At 34.1% G+C, this 16106-nt stretch overlaps 1 protein-coding gene across 2 annotated transcripts in view; it reads right to left on the bottom strand.

Moving 5' to 3' along the window:
- The window catches only part of GLRB (glycine receptor beta), a 102243-nt gene that overhangs the window by 38242 nt on the left and 47895 nt on the right, over positions 1 to 16106 (bottom strand). For both annotated transcript variants that reach the window (XM_082728462.1, XM_082728463.1), the window contains 3 exons: positions 3119 to 3348; positions 2916 to 2998; positions 1172 to 1312 (listed from right to left, as the gene is read on the bottom strand). In XM_082728462.1, the coding sequence (XP_082584588.1) occupies positions 1172 to 1312; positions 2916 to 2998; positions 3119 to 3348 (454 nt within the window). The remainder of the gene's footprint in view (positions 1 to 1171; positions 1313 to 2915; positions 2999 to 3118; positions 3349 to 16106) is intronic.

Raw genomic sequence — 16106 nt, 5'->3', positions numbered from 1 at the left:
CCATGATGGCAGCATTATAAACTCAAACATCTGATCTCCCCGAATCCTACACAATTACAGTATACATTTTTATTTTTGCAAGTCAACATAAATGTTACAATACATTAAATTATACCTATTTCTCTATCTCACTTTTTAAGATTTATTAATTATTTAAGAGAGATTGTGAGTGAAAGAGCAGCCGTGGGTTGTTGGGGGGTGGGCAGAGATAGTCTCAAAGTGACTCCCTCCTGAGTAGAGTTCTACACTACCTTGATCTCAGGATTCTAGCCAAAATCAACTGTTGGGCACTTAACCAACTGAACCACCCAGATGCTCCTAATTATATCTATTTCTGAACACCTTTGTCATATCTTTGTTTACTTCCTCATAGAAAATTAGAATTGCATAATTCAAAGTTGAAATGATTAGCTTGAAAATAATGAGCAAAATTCAATCAGCCTTTTATGTATATTACTATAGGAAAAGCCATTACATTTAATAACTGAAACCCTCAATAACTATAACGGTCAGTTGTGACTCAAATGTTGTATATGAATCATATTATTAAAGTATTGATTAGTGGGTATATTTTCATTTCTGCAAAGCTTGAAGTAATGTAGTGAATGAGGTTAATTTGTTGTGCTTTTCACAATTAGCATTCCATAATCGAGGCCAACAATATTATACAGGCAATATTAACTGATGCCCAGTTATTCTCCACACTTTCCGCTTCTACGTAGCATAAAGATCAGTGCTTTCTGTAACTAAGAATATGGGTCAACCAACATCTAAACCTGCCTAAAAGACAGGAGACAAGTGGGTATGGACTACATTCATCAAATCCATGATGTTTGGTCCCAAACTGAAACTTGCCAGAAAAAGAGTTTCTTGGCAACACCTAAGAAAACTATTGCCTGGGAGAGTTCATATTACTAAAATAAAAAATTGAAAACCTCTTGTTATGTAGTTACATAAAAGCAAAACTATGTAGTAATAAACATTTTTAAGAACTTTAGTGAATGTCATTTTATGAAAGATGTAAATATATGAAGGTAAAGATAAACTACTTATAAATACTGAACTCACTATTTAAATAATTTTCTTCTATTCTGTTCCTGATATATGTTAAAATTGAAACAAACCTTTGAAACAGGACTTAGTTTTGTTTAATTCAAAGAATATTACTTACCAGTGCCTTTATAGTATTTTGTACAGTTGCCATATTCTATATCTTCCTTTTTAATATCAAACTGAGGCAAGGCGATTTTTTCTAACTGAACAGGATCCCCTGACTGCCAGATAAATCGTAAATCATCAGTTGTATAGCCAACTATAAACAAAAGTAAATAAATAAAAATATTAGTTTGAAAGGTAATTAATATTTTCTTAATATTTTAAGAATCCAATTATTATACACATAAATGGTAAAATAACAGGTCATTCTTCTTTGAAACTCTTGTTAAAAATGCAGAGATAAAATCTATGGCTATCAATGAAAAGAGTAGCACAAATTTACAGATAATTGGCTTAAAGAAAGAACAAACCAAAACAATGAGCATATGGTACAGTTACAATCTCACTGCCTCCTATATAGTAGCATACTTTGCTATGTCAGATTTCAGAGCTGTCATCAATAAAAAGTAAATAAGTCATACTAGCTTTCTGAATATATTCAGAATAAACTCATTCACAATTATACAATATGCTACCTGAAAATTAAAAAAAAAAAAAACCCTAAGCACAAATCACTTATATTTTTGAAGAAATAACTACAAACTTCCCTAAGGGAGTTGCATTGCACAGGAAAGCAGGAAAACAGTCTCTCAAGTGGACATCATTACTAAATGTGAAAGCACATATTTGGGGTTTAGGTAATATGGCTACAACTCAAGGATCCTATGGGGTTTTACAGCATATCATAGCCTACCATTCAACTATAAGTACTTGGATTTTTCAAAGCAATACTTCAGTGCATCTGACAATAGATTTGAATATAAATACCCACTTGGAATTTCCTACACAAATACATAATAACACAGGCATAAATGGATACAACACACAAAAACGTACATACATACATACACTTACATCTGCAAAATCTCAATTTATACTTAGAAAGCACTTGAGATTGTTCAGATTTAGGTTCCAGCTTCAGTAAATTTTTTTTTAAACAGCAGATAACCACAAAGTAACTTTAAAGCATATCATCTAGCAAGTGTATATATATTTTACAAGGCTATTCTTTATTTTTTTGCTGAGAGAGTTCATTGAATATAGGTCTTCAGGCTAAGACTTCCTTATTTTAGTGTTAGTTTTTCAAGTTTTATGTCCTACTTTTATTTTCAAAGGATAAGCATGATTAGCAAATTAATTGGTATATTTTAAAGATAATTATTTCAATAATTATTTCAGTTATATACCTTATGCCTTAATGTGGTATATCTTTCATGAAGTGAAAAACATATGATCATATAAACACAAAAATCCCAATTTTGCAAAAAAAAAATCTTTTTAGACAATCCACAGAAAATGACTACTTAGTAGGATTTAGGTGCTATTTTTTAATATTTTCAAATTTTATGATCTGAACATGTGGCTTTAACAGTAGAACAATTATTAAGATATGATTTTCTCCTTTTTTTTCCCTTTTTTTTTCTTCTTTATTTATATTATCAATTCAAATGATGATGGCAGTTGGAACAATTTAGCAGTGTACACCTACATAAACTGAAAGCAAAACCTAGCACCCAAAAGATGTGTCTATCTTAGTAATTACTACAGTAAAAGAATAACAATTATCCTAAATAAATTATTCTACTATTTGTAATAAAAAGCATTAGTTTGACCATTGTTATCTGAGATTAGCAGAATGTACTGGTTAGAGATTTTAAGAATTTGTATTCCTATAGTCACTTAGGGTCTCATTTACATACAGCTCTCCAGTTGCATCTTGCAACGTTGTGTATCCATGGGAAACAAGGTCAAGTCCAAAGGGCATGAAAGAGTAATAGATAACCTGAAAGTAGAAACAGAGGTCTTAGATGTCACTTAATGTGTTTGTCTGTGATAATCTGAATTTATACACACACACACACACACACACACGTAGGGCTGTACAAATATTATTAAAGAGTACCTCATGCTGACAAGAACATCTCCATCACGAAAAATAAAAAGAAGGATATTTTCCTGGGTCACATCATGAAAATTGGCACTTTTTTCATTTGCGAAAAATAAGTCAGGTTTCCATAGACATTTGTACATTGTGGGATCCACCGTCAGTGCATCCGAGCCCCGAAAATCACTAGGGAGCTTCAGCCTGGGATCATTCCATTTCTGTCTCAAGAAGATGTTAACTCTATAGTCCTGGAAAAAAGTTGTGTGCATGTGTGTGTTTACTGCTATTTGAAAGAATATATTCAGCACCAGAATGAAAAGAGTTTCAGTGATAAGCAGCACAGATATTTTTATTCTCCCCCCACCCAACAGGATCAAAACTGCTTGGTCAATAAATATAAAGACATCATTGTGTCTATTTAATAACTTTACAGAAATTTCCTTAGCACTTGCTAGCTCCGATATCAAAATATAACTTTACCAATAATTGCTTCACCTTTTTACAAATACCAGTTATGCCAGTTGGTTAAGTGATATTATCATAAAAAATAAAAAATTTAAATAAAAAAAACATGAGATTACTAAATATTGTCATTCTTCCTCCAAAAAAGTAGAATAAAATTTAATTTAAAATAGATAAGCAGCCAAGGGAAAATATTTCTACTTGCCTTTTACTAAGTAGCAAGCTATAAAAACAATATATAACATGTATATATGTCTATAACACATATACTTATCTACATATATGTAATAAGGAAAAGATAAACTATTCTTGACTACTCATGTGTATATGATTGTAGAGAGAATGTGAGAAAGTCAAATGAGACTTGCATCGTGCAAAACAGATTAAGTATATCAAAATTTGAGTTACGTTTATTTAAATAAGAAGAAAAATGTTTTGAAATCCACTAAAAAGCTGGCCATTTTACTTCAGTTTTTTGTCTATCTTCAAAAATACTCATTTTAAAACTTTGTAAAAATTGAATTATGTCAAGACATAGATATTAAGAATATGAGAACCTAGAAACATGTTTAGTAGCTTAATACATTTTATATCATCAGTGAAATGGGGGTCTGCCACAAATCAGATTGTTAGCATGTACGTACTTAGCACTGAGCATGGTGCTCAGGACTTTTGATTTTAATTTTACATACTGCACTCAGAACATGCACAGAAGTGCTCAAGGTAAAAATTGTTTTGGGCTTCAGCTTCCTTGCTTTCAGTCATTCAAAATTTACAAAATGCTGTCTATCTATAACCTTTCAACATGATGAAAATGAATCAAAAACCAAATAAGCAACTGGGAAGGAAGACATTATAGATCATCTTTTATTTAGTAATAAGAATAGATTTCCATGAAACCTAAGTGCACATGTTTTATGTATGTATAACATATAAAATAAAACATAATCAAGGAGTAGTAACTGTCCCAGTAAAAAAGCTTGGAAAATTTACTTTCTCACATGATCTTCAGACTCTGCATAATAACTGTAGAAGGGTAAGGTACGTAGTAATGACATCCACATACTGAAGTATAGATAGTGAAATAAAATTTAAACTACCTACATCTCATAGCTACTCTAAACTTAAGATTTATTAAAAATTTCAACATGTATAATACAAATTGATTCTTAAAAATCATATGCAGATGATGCTAGAGGACCAAAGTCAAATAAATTAAAGATTATATAAGCTGGCACTGAACATATATGCTGCAGCACTGATTTAAAAAAAGATAATATCTTTCTAATCAAATGAACATGGAATTAAGGAGGGAATAAAGGAGGCTTAGAACTCTGGAAAATAAAGAGCTGCATTGTACAACTATATGAACTGTCAAAATATACAACTATCTTAAAACTCATAATGGGACTTAATTGCTTCACATCTGACAGTGATTATGACAAAAAGAACTAACTCAGACGCATCCAAGACAAAGGTTTATCTACATCACATGGTGAGACTTCCAGAAGACCTCATCTTGCTTCCTGATGCAAGCTTTTTTCCATTCCAGGCAAACATGCATGGCCCTCCCCTTTAAAAAGAATATACATTATGTTCAATTATTTTCTTTTTTCAAAAAAAGGTTTGAGAGACAGAGAGAGAGCACACAAAGAGGGGTAGGGGGAAGAAGAGAGAGAATCTCAAGTAGACTCCCTGCTGAGCATAAAGCCCGATGTGGGGCTCCATCCCACGACCCTGAGATCATGACCTGAGCCAAAACCAAACCTCCAACACTGAACCCAATGGGCCATCTAGGTGCCCTGGGGTTTGATTTTCTAATAAGATACCAGTTACATTACCTTAGCTAAAGCACATGGTTGACATACACTTGACATTACTTTGAACACTTAACAGTATTCAACTTTAAATTATTTGCTAAAAACTTCCTTGGAATGACCTGCTTAAATTATCAGCATTCTAAAATTAGGTAAACTAAAGCCATTTTATTACCTTCTCTATGTACTGTGTCTTATCAAAAGGTATATCATCAAAAACTACATCTTTAATCTTCCATATTTAAAATGTGCATTCACAATGTCATGGTAAAATATACATCCTTAACCCGTTTGCAAGGATTAGTATGAAAAATAATGAGATGACTTTGCTATGTATCTGTAAACACATTATTAAAGCCATGACTCCTTACTTTGGTCATTACATGAAAATATACAAGGTAAGTTCTTCTATATGTAATTTCTCATTTGTTTATACATATATAACTATAATACAACTATTTAGGTATTTACTATGTGCTAGGCATATTTAGTCTAAGGCTTTGCAAAAAGAAATATATCCCTCAGAGTTTATACTAAAAATACTTTCCTGATTCTCTTATATGCTTCCTATTACAGGAAAGCAAGCCTGAACTATCGTATCATTTTTTTAAAAGATTTTATTTATTCATTTGAAAGAGATCACAAGTAGGCAGAGAGGCAGGCAGAGAGAGAGAGGAGGGAGCAGGTTCCCTGCTGAGCAGAGAGCCTGATATGGGGCTTGATACCAGGACCCTGAGATCATGACCTGAGCTTTAACCCACTGAGCCACCCAGGCGCCCCTCGTATCATATTTTTCTTTTCGCCTGGCAACTACGGCACTAAAGACTAAATTCTATAGCCAGTTGAATTAATAATTTCTCTCCCATATCCTTGTATGACTATCACTGTGTGGCTCTTGCATATTTAGTCCTATTTCAATTATTACCTTGCATATTTTTGGTATTATGATACACCTAAAACATTTGACAGAAATACAGATGAATCAAAAGTCAAATAACAATTTAGGTATTGTCTTTTTTTTTTAAAGAATATTTATTTATTTGACACAGAGAGAAAGAGAGAGAGAGAGAGCGCACAAGCAGGTGGAGTAGCAGGGAGAGGGAGAGGGAGAAGCAGGCTCCGCACCAAGCAAGGAGCCTGATGCGGGAGTGTATCCCAGAACCCTGGGATCATGACCTGAGCCAAAGACAGACCCTTAATCGACTGAGCCACCCAGGCACACTGGATTGTCATATTCTTGACAAGAGTCTGTCAACATTGTTTGTATGCCACTTCCCAGAAACTGCCAATGTGGCTTTTAGAATCAGGATGCTTTATTTTAGTCTAAAATTAGGTTTTCATATTTTAATAGAATGTTAGCTCTATGTTTAGAGATACAGATATGAAGACCTATTGGTATTCTTTAGATGAAATTTGGAATGTATGTTAGTTTACATCATGGTAATTAATTTCCAATGACATATCGATATTTTATAACAATACTCAAGATATCTGACAGGAGTTAAAGCAATTCTAAGCTTTAACTTGGGAATATTTTGCATAATTAAAAATAAGCCACCTTGCAATGTCTGGGGTAGAAATTTAAAAATTACCCCAGAATTACTACTGAGTTCTCCTTAAAATCTCCATACATACACACATTCTTTGGGGGAACACTCTTCTATATTCCACAATTCTATCTCCAAAAATTGTATGGGTAACTCATCTAAAATTATAAGCAAAGTTATTTTTCTTTTAAAACTTTATATCACCTCACACCAGTCAGAATGGCTAAAATAAACAAGTCAGGAAATGACAGATGCTGGCGAGGATGCAGAGAAAGGGGAACCCTCCTACACTGTTGGTGGGAATGCAAGCTGGTGCAGCCACTCTGGAAAACAGCATGGAGGTTCCTCAAAATGTTGAAAATAGAACTGCCCTATGACCCAGCAATTGCACTACTGGGTATTTACCCTAAAGATACAAACGTAGTGATCCAAAGGGGCACGTGCACCCAAATGTTTATAGCAGCAATGTCCACAATAGCCAAACTATGGAAAGAACCTAGATGTCCATCAACAGATGAATGGATCAAGAAGATGTGGTATATATACACAATGGAATACTATGCAGCCATCAAAAGAAATGAAATCTTGCCATTTGCGACAACATGGATGGAACTAGAGCGTATCATGCTTAGCCAAATAAGTCAAGCAGAGAAAGACAACTATCATATGATCTCCCTGATATGAGGAAGTGGTGATGCAACATGGGGGCTTAAGTGGGTAGGAGAAGAATAAAAGAAACAAGATGGGACTAGGAGGGAGACAAACCATAAGTGACTCTTAATCTCACAAAACAAACTGAGGGTTGCTGGGGGGAGGGGGTTTGAGAGAAGGGGGTGGGATTATGGACATTGGGGAAGGTATGTGCTTTGGTGAGTGCTGTGAAGTGTGTAAACCTGGTGATTCACAGACCTGTAACCCTGGGGATAAAAATATATGTTTATAAAAAATAAAAAATTAAAAAAACAAAACAAAACAAAAAAAACTTTAAAGTAATTCGAATGGTGCTTCCCCATGTGAAGTTCATTCTTCTAAATCCTTCTTGAAGTCTAATCAGTGCTTCCATCAATCCAAGAATAACTTTATAATGCTTATATCTTTATATAAGTTCTTAAGTTCAAAACATTTTAACCAGCCAAAAGCTGATTAAAGCCCAGCGTGTGGCCCTACATAATATCAAAGGTTTTGACAAAACAAAACCTATCTGTGGAAAAAATTACAAAATTACAAATTATATAAGAATGTTTTAATGCCATCCCTTTTAAAATTCTATCTATCATCACAAGTAATTTTTTGTAGTTATATGAATCAAATTATAGAGTCTAATATAATGGAGTCAACATAGACTTGGAAATACAAAGTTTCTCACTCGTTTCAGCTCTGAATCTTATAGCTTTGACTCTGAGCAAGTTTCTTAAACTGTCTGAGCTCAATTTTTAACATTAAAAAATAAGAATCTTAATTCCTAATGTGATAATTCAATAAAATGCTCAATATAAAAGATTAATATAGTGACCACTATATAAATATCAGTTTCCTTTCCATTAAACATCCTTGAGAATCTAGCTACAGAATATATCATTTATTTCCCAAAGATGTTTATTTAAATTCCTCCTAAATCTCTAGGTGATGGGTTGTCTCACTCATTCAATTCAAAAATTATTTATTAACCATATATTACTTTCCATGCTCTAGGTACTAAGGACACACTGTGAGTACTCTCAGACTTCAAAGAAATAATTGTCAGTTACATGGACAATCAGTCAAATATAAAACAATTTTAAAAAGACTCTGAAAATGGAAATAGATTGCTATGGGGCATGTAGACTCAGGATTAGTTAAAAGTAACAAAGTGAACTGACACCTACACTGAGACTTGAAGACAGGACAATTAGACAAATGTGGGTCTGAATTATGTCCTATTATGTGTCCTAAGGCTAGTCACTTAACTTCTCTGAGCTTAAATTCATCAATAAAATTAATCCTCAGTTATTCACAAGAATCAAATGAAAGGTCGTACCTAAAGCATGAAACCTCTCACGGTTTTTCTCCTACTCCGATTTCTCCCCCTTCATTTTTCCTTCCTCTTAGTGTCCACCATGCTATTCCTTATGTTCCACAAATAAGTGAAACCATATGATAAGTCAAACAGGAATTGATGAGGGTACTCAAAAGTTAACTAATTTATTATATGTATTATTAACTTTATTACCATTATAGTTATTATCACCACTTTGAAATGTTTCACAACTACCATTGACAGCATTCCTTTTCTATAGTTACAAATATGCCACCTGAAAGTTTTAATTGGTTATTGAACATCAAAACTGACTTTAATTCTATTCTTTAAAAGATTTTTAAAAATGTTTTTTGGGTAACAGATGTGAAGACTATGTTAGTAGCTGGTTATAAAAAGATGAATATAATATAGTACTAGAAAAAAAGGCAATTTCTGATTATTAATATGAATTATTAATATCTGATCAACCTAATATTATTCAGATTTCAAAGACTTAAGATACATCTACTAACAATGGTAGGTTTGTTTTGTGGACTAACAAAATAAAACATCTATGGTTTTTATGTTCAAGACTAAATTCAATGGTTACAAAAGAGACTGAGTTAACAATCAGTTTTACTTTGCTAGGTTAAACATTCGTTTCTTCCTTCATTTTTTCATTCATTAAATAATAACTCATTAAGAGCTTTCTATGTTTGAAGGTCTGAGCTACCAGTCTGAGAGAGATAAAAATTTGAGGGCCATACCCTCAGGAAGAGATTTTTTTTTAAATTGTGTTATGTTAGTCACCATATAGTACATCATTAGTTTTTGATGTGGTGTTCCATGATTCATCGTTTGTGTATAACCCCCAGGGTTCCAGGAAATCCATGCCCTCCTTAATACCCATCACCAGGCTCACTCATCCTCCTACCCACCCTCCCTTCTAAATTTCTCGGTTTGTTTCCTGGAGCTCATAGTCTCTCCCGGTTTTTCTCCTACTCCGATTTCTCCCCCTTCATTTTTCCTTCCTCTTAGTGTCCACCATGCTATTCCTTATGTTCCACAAATAAGTGAAACCATATGATAAGTCAAACAGGAAGTGATGATTAAACAAGTAAGGGAATAAATGGTAAGGATTCTAGGGGTGACAGCACTTACTGAGAGAATGAATGATCACTACAGACACAGGTCAGGAAAGCCTGCAGATAGTGATTCTGGGGAGTTCTCTAAGAGTTGACAGAATTTTAACAGGTGGTGATATTAAGAAAGGGCAGGACTAAAGTAGCAGGCAGAAGTCACTGTTTCTCAAGTGTTTTGTCAGCAATACAAAAGAATCACTAAATACCAAGAAACATAAAGTAGCAGAAATAATCAAAATCAGTACTAAAAGGAGGCCAGAGCATGAGACAGAGATTTGGGAGTGGCCAGGAGAAAGACGCAGTTAAAGTCAAGACCAAGAAGAAATACACAAAATACATCTTAAAATGTAAAAATAAGAATACAAACAACCCCATTAAAAAAAATGGGCCAAAGATCTTAACAGACACTTCACCAAAGAAGATATACTGATGACAAATAAACCTATCAAAAGACGTTCCACTTTATATGTCATTAGAGAGATTCAAATTAAATAATTAAAACAATGATACCAATTACACAATGATCAGATAGGGCCAAATCCATCACACTGACAACACCAAATGCAAATGAGGATATGGAGCAAAAGGCACTCTCATTCACTGATGGTGGAAATGAAAATGGCACATCCACTTTCGAAGAGAATTTGGAAGTTTCTTACAAAACTAAATATATTCTTACAACACTGTACTCCTTGGTTTTTACCCAAAGGAACTAAAATCTTACACAAAAACCTGCACGTCCATTTTTATAGCAGTTGTATTCATAATTGCCTAAATTTGGAAGCAACCAAGATGTCCTTCAGTGGGTGAATGGTTAAACTGTGGTACATGCAGACAAAAGAATATTAGTCAGCAAGAAAAAGAAATGAGCTATCAAGCGATAAAAACATATGCAGGAACCTTAAATACATGCCAGTAAGTAAAAGAAGCCAATCTGAAAAGGCTATATGCTATATGATTCCAATTACATGACATTCTGGAAAAGGCAAAACTTGGATACAGTAAAAATCAATCAATCAATCAATCAATCAATCAGTGGTTGCCAAGGATTACAGGGGAAGGAGAGATGAACAGGTAGAACACAGAGGACTTTTAGGGTACTGAAATTCTTCTATATGAAATTATAACTGGATACATATGTTCAAACATTTGTCAAAACTCATAAAATGAACAAGAGCAAACCCTAATGTAATCTACAGACTGGTTGATGATGTGCTATTGTAGGTTCACTGATTGCAACAAATACACCCCTTTGGTGCAAAGGTTGATAGTGGGGGAGGTTGTAGGTAGGGGGCGTAGGGAGTATATGAGAACTCTCTATATTTTCTGCTCCATTTTGCTGTGAAGATAAAACTGCTCTCAAAAAAAAAAAAAAAAAAAAAGTCCAGTTTTAAAAGTAAGGTACTTGGTACTTCTGATCTGTCAAATAAATAAATAAAAATCTTTAAAAAAAATGATCTTTAAAAGTAAGGTACTTGGTACATAAATACATTTCAAAGATGTCTACTGCATACAACTATGTAATAGCCAAAACCAAACCAAAACAAACAAAAAACAAAACAAAACAAAACAAAACCCAGAAACAATCTAAAATCCATCAGAAAGGACAGATTAGAAAAATGTGTTATTTTCATATGAAAGAATGATATTTAACATTAAAAATATGAACATGATTTATATAAAACAATCTGATAGTTCTCTCAAAAACAGAGGGGGTACTGTACATTTCTTTAAGAAAGTACTCTCATGGAAATCTCTATAGCAAAATTTGCTATGAAGAACCAATAAACATGAAGATATGTTCTGCCCCACTACAAAAGAAAAGCAATGAAAAACAAGGTTTTATTTTTCCTTTTGCTCATGAAGTTAGAAATGATGATGAGTAATCCTACTTATCACTGGTAAGGCATAGAGAGTTGGCACATTCATACACCAACAATAGCAACATAAATGCATAAACTTTCCTGGAGTATAAGCTAACCTGGACAGTTCTTAGGCAATATGTATCAAAATATAAAGAAAAGTAAATACATTTCAACAAAGTAATACATTCTAAGAAAGATATGTACAAAAGTTACAAAGGGTGGATGTAAAATATAGTATAAACAAAATGAAAGGGAATAGACAAGAAGGTAAGAAAAATCAAAATTTGGAAATAAGGAAAAAAGATTATTATTCAACCTTTCAATATCCTGATGAAACAATTCATAACAAGCCCACATAAGGGTTGTGGGGTTCTCTAGGAAAGTGTATCTTTGTCTGACTTGCCATCTTCTATTAGTTAGGGCCTAAATTCTGCAAAAGCAGATAAGATACAGAAGATTCATGAATTGCAAATGGTATCTGCCCGGTACAAATGCAAAGGTTCTATGTCAGGGAGAAAAGATATCCCCAAAGATTACACCTTTATTGCCCTGTGAGACATTAACAAGCCTGTGTCTAATTTAGCAATCTAATTTCAGCATTCATTCTTTCACTTCAAGCTCCTGAATTTTCCACTGAAGCAGCTTTAGTATCCCGCTGGGTCCCTCACTAATGAGTTAAATAAATCACTAACATGTCCATACTTCCTCACTAAATGTACATTTTTCACTTTTAAGTAATTATACTTTGTCCTCAAAAATGTAATAGAAATACCATATGATCCAGCAATTCCACTCCTAGGTATAAATCCAAAAGAACTGAAACCAGAGACTCCAACAAATACTTCCACACCATGCTCATTGCAGCATTATTCACAAGAGCCAAAAGGTGGAAACAACCCAAGCATCCATCAAGAGGTAAATGGATAAATGAAATGGGGTATACAGGCATACCTTGGAGAAACTGTGGGTTCAGTTCCAGATCACTGCAATAAAGTGAATATTGCAATGAAGCAAATCAAATGAATTGTTTGATTTTCTAGTGCATATAAAAGTTATATATATTGTACTATATATAATCTATTAATGTGTGATAGCACTATGTCTAAAAAATGTACCTGCCTTAATTAAAAAATACTTTATTATTTAAAAAAATACTAACACTCACCTAATCTTTCAATGAGTCATAGTATTTTTTTACTGGTGGAGGGTCTGGCCTCAATGCTGATGGCTGCTGACTGACCAGGCTGGTGGCTGCTGAAGATCAAAGTGGTTGGCAATTTCTTACAAGAAGACAACAGTGAAGTTTGCCACACCCATTGATTCTTCCTTTCATGAACAATTTCTCTGTAGCATGTGATGCTGTTTGAGAGCATTTTATCCACAGTAAAACTTCTTTCAAAACTGGAGTCTGTCCTCTCAAACCCTGCTGCTGCTTTATCAACCAAGTTTACATCATGTTCTGAATCCTTTGTTGTCATTTCAACCATCTATACAATGTCTTCATGGAGTGGATTGCATCTCAAGAAAACACTTTCTTTGCTCATTGAAGACAAACAATTCCTCATCCATTCGCATTTGATCATGAACTTGGAGCAGTTCAGTCACATCCTCAGGTTCTACAACTAATTCTAGTTCTCTCACTATTTCCACTGTATCTTCAGCAACCTCCTCCACTGCAGTCTTGAACCCCTCAAAATCATCCATGAGGTTTGGAATCAGCTTCCAAACTCCTGTTCATGTTGGTATTTTGACTACTTCCCACAAATTACAAATGTTCTTAATAGTATCTAAAATGCTGTATCCCTTTCAAAAGCTTTCAATTTACGTTGCCCAGATCCATCAGAGGAATAACTATCTATGACAATGATAGCCTTGCAGAATGCTTTTCTTAAATAATAAGACTTGAAGTTCAAAATTACTTCTTAATCTCTGGGCTGCAGAATGGATGCTGTATTAGCAGGTATGGAGACAACATTAATATTGTTGCCCATCTCCATCAAAATGGTTGGATGATCAAAAGTATTGTGAAGAAGCTATACTTTTAAAGGAATCTTTTTTTAGAGCACTAGGTCTCGGCAGTGGGCCTAAAATATTCAGTAAACCATGAGGTAAACAGACGGCTGTGATGCCAGCTTTGCTATGCCACTGACAAAGCACAGAATAGATTTAGCATACTTCTTAAGGGCCTGGGGTTTTCAGAATGGTAAATGAACACTGGCTTCCATTTCAAGTTGTCAGCTGCACTAGACCCCAACAAGAGAGTCAGTCTGTCTTTTGAAGCTTTGAAACCAGGCACTGGCTTCTCCTCTCATGCTATGAAAGTCCTGATGGCTTCTTCTTCCAATAGAAGGCTGTTTTGTGTACGGTGAAAATCCGTTGTTCAGTGTAGCCACCTTCATGAATGCCCTCTGGTGGATCTTCTGGAGAACTTGCTGCAGCTTCTCTATCAGCACGTGCTGCTTCACTTTGCACATCGATGTTATGAAGACGGCTTCTTTCCTTAAGCTTCATGAACCAACCTTTGTTAGCTTGAATCTTTTCTTCTGTAGCTTCCTCACCTCTCTTAGCCTTCATAAAACTGAAAAGACTTAGAGCCTTGCTCTGGATTAGGCTCTGACTTAAGGGAATGTTGTAGCTGGTTTGAGCTTCTATCCAGACCACTAAACAAGGCTGCTTTGCTTTCTTATCATTCATGTGTTCACTGGCATAGAATTTTTTAATTTTCTTCCAGAACTTTTCCTTTGCATCCACAATGCGGCTGTTTGGTGCAAGAGACCTAGCCTTTGGCCTATCTTGGCTTTTGACATGCCTTCCTCACCAAGCTTGATCATTTCTACCTTTGATTTAAAGTGAGGTATATGATTCTTCCTTTCACTTGAACACTTAGATGCCATTGTCTTGTTATTAACTGGCCTAATTTTGGTATTATGTATCTCAGGGGAGGGAGGCCCATAGACAGGGAAAGAAACAGGAAATGGCTGGTTGGTAGAGTAGTCAGAACACACACAACATTTATCAATTAAGTTTGCCATCTTATCTGACCTTGGTTCCTGATGCCCTAAAACAATCATAAGACTAACATCAAAGATCACAGATCACAGATCATCATAACAAATATAATATTAATAATAGAGTTTGAAATATTGTGGGAATTACCAAATGTGACAAGGAGACAGCAAGTAAGCAAATGCTATTGGAAAAATGACACAAATAAACTTGCTCATTGCAGGATGCCAAAAATCTCCAATCTGTTAAAAAAAAAAAAAACAGTATCTACAAAGCACAATAAAACAAGGTATGCCTGTATATGCATACACCCTAAGGAATATTATTTGGCTGTAAAAAAAGAATGAAATTCTGATACCTGTTATGATATAAATGAATCTTGAAAACATAACCAACTGGGGGAAAAAAAAGAAGATGATTAATTAAGAGTTTGTCCATAAGTATTAGTTAGAGTAGGAATCCAAAGCAAAAAAAAAAAATAGATAAATAAATAACCCTGGGAAGGACATGCATTCAAAGAACAGGCTAGAAGATTGAGGAAAAAAGAAAACCCTGAAAATGTGATTTCACCAAACCAAATAGTCCAAAGCTTTGAGAAGGTCAACAGCAGCAGGTGTCATACAGTGTTAAGCAGAGTCATACTGAATACTCTCAGCAAATGAGAAAGCCACTGAAAATTTTAGCAAAAGCATTTTTGGTAGAGTGGCATATTAAAAGCAAGATTATGGAGGATTAAGAAGTGAACAAAGGATAAAATTCCTATCTATAATATGGGGATAGTAATAACTTACCCACAAAGATGGGGTTTTTATAGAGATTAAATGAGATAGTATACCATGTATATGAACTGGACTTGGACATATTAAAAGCTAGACAAGTATACTGCCTTATTAAGATATACCTTTTATGCTGCTGTTATCCTTCTATAATGTTGGTAACACAGTTTAATAAGTTTTTTGTTTTCTTTTTTTTTTTTTTTTTTGCTTCAAAACAATTCTGCATCTAGTGTAACTCATTTAGTTTGTTCTGTACTGTGTTGACCAACCAATTATTTTTTCATTTGTTTATCTTAAAGATTTTATTATTTATTTGAGAGAAAGATGGAGAAAGAAAGAAAGCATGAGTAGGAAGAGCAGAGGGAGAATCAGGCTCCCTGCTCAACAGGGAGTCC

This window comes from Mustela nivalis (assembly GCF_964662115.1).
Source record: "Mustela nivalis genome assembly, chromosome: 4".
Classification (NCBI taxonomy): domain Eukaryota; kingdom Metazoa; phylum Chordata; class Mammalia; order Carnivora; family Mustelidae; genus Mustela; species Mustela nivalis.
This window is presented reverse-complemented; position numbering and strand designations above follow the sequence as displayed.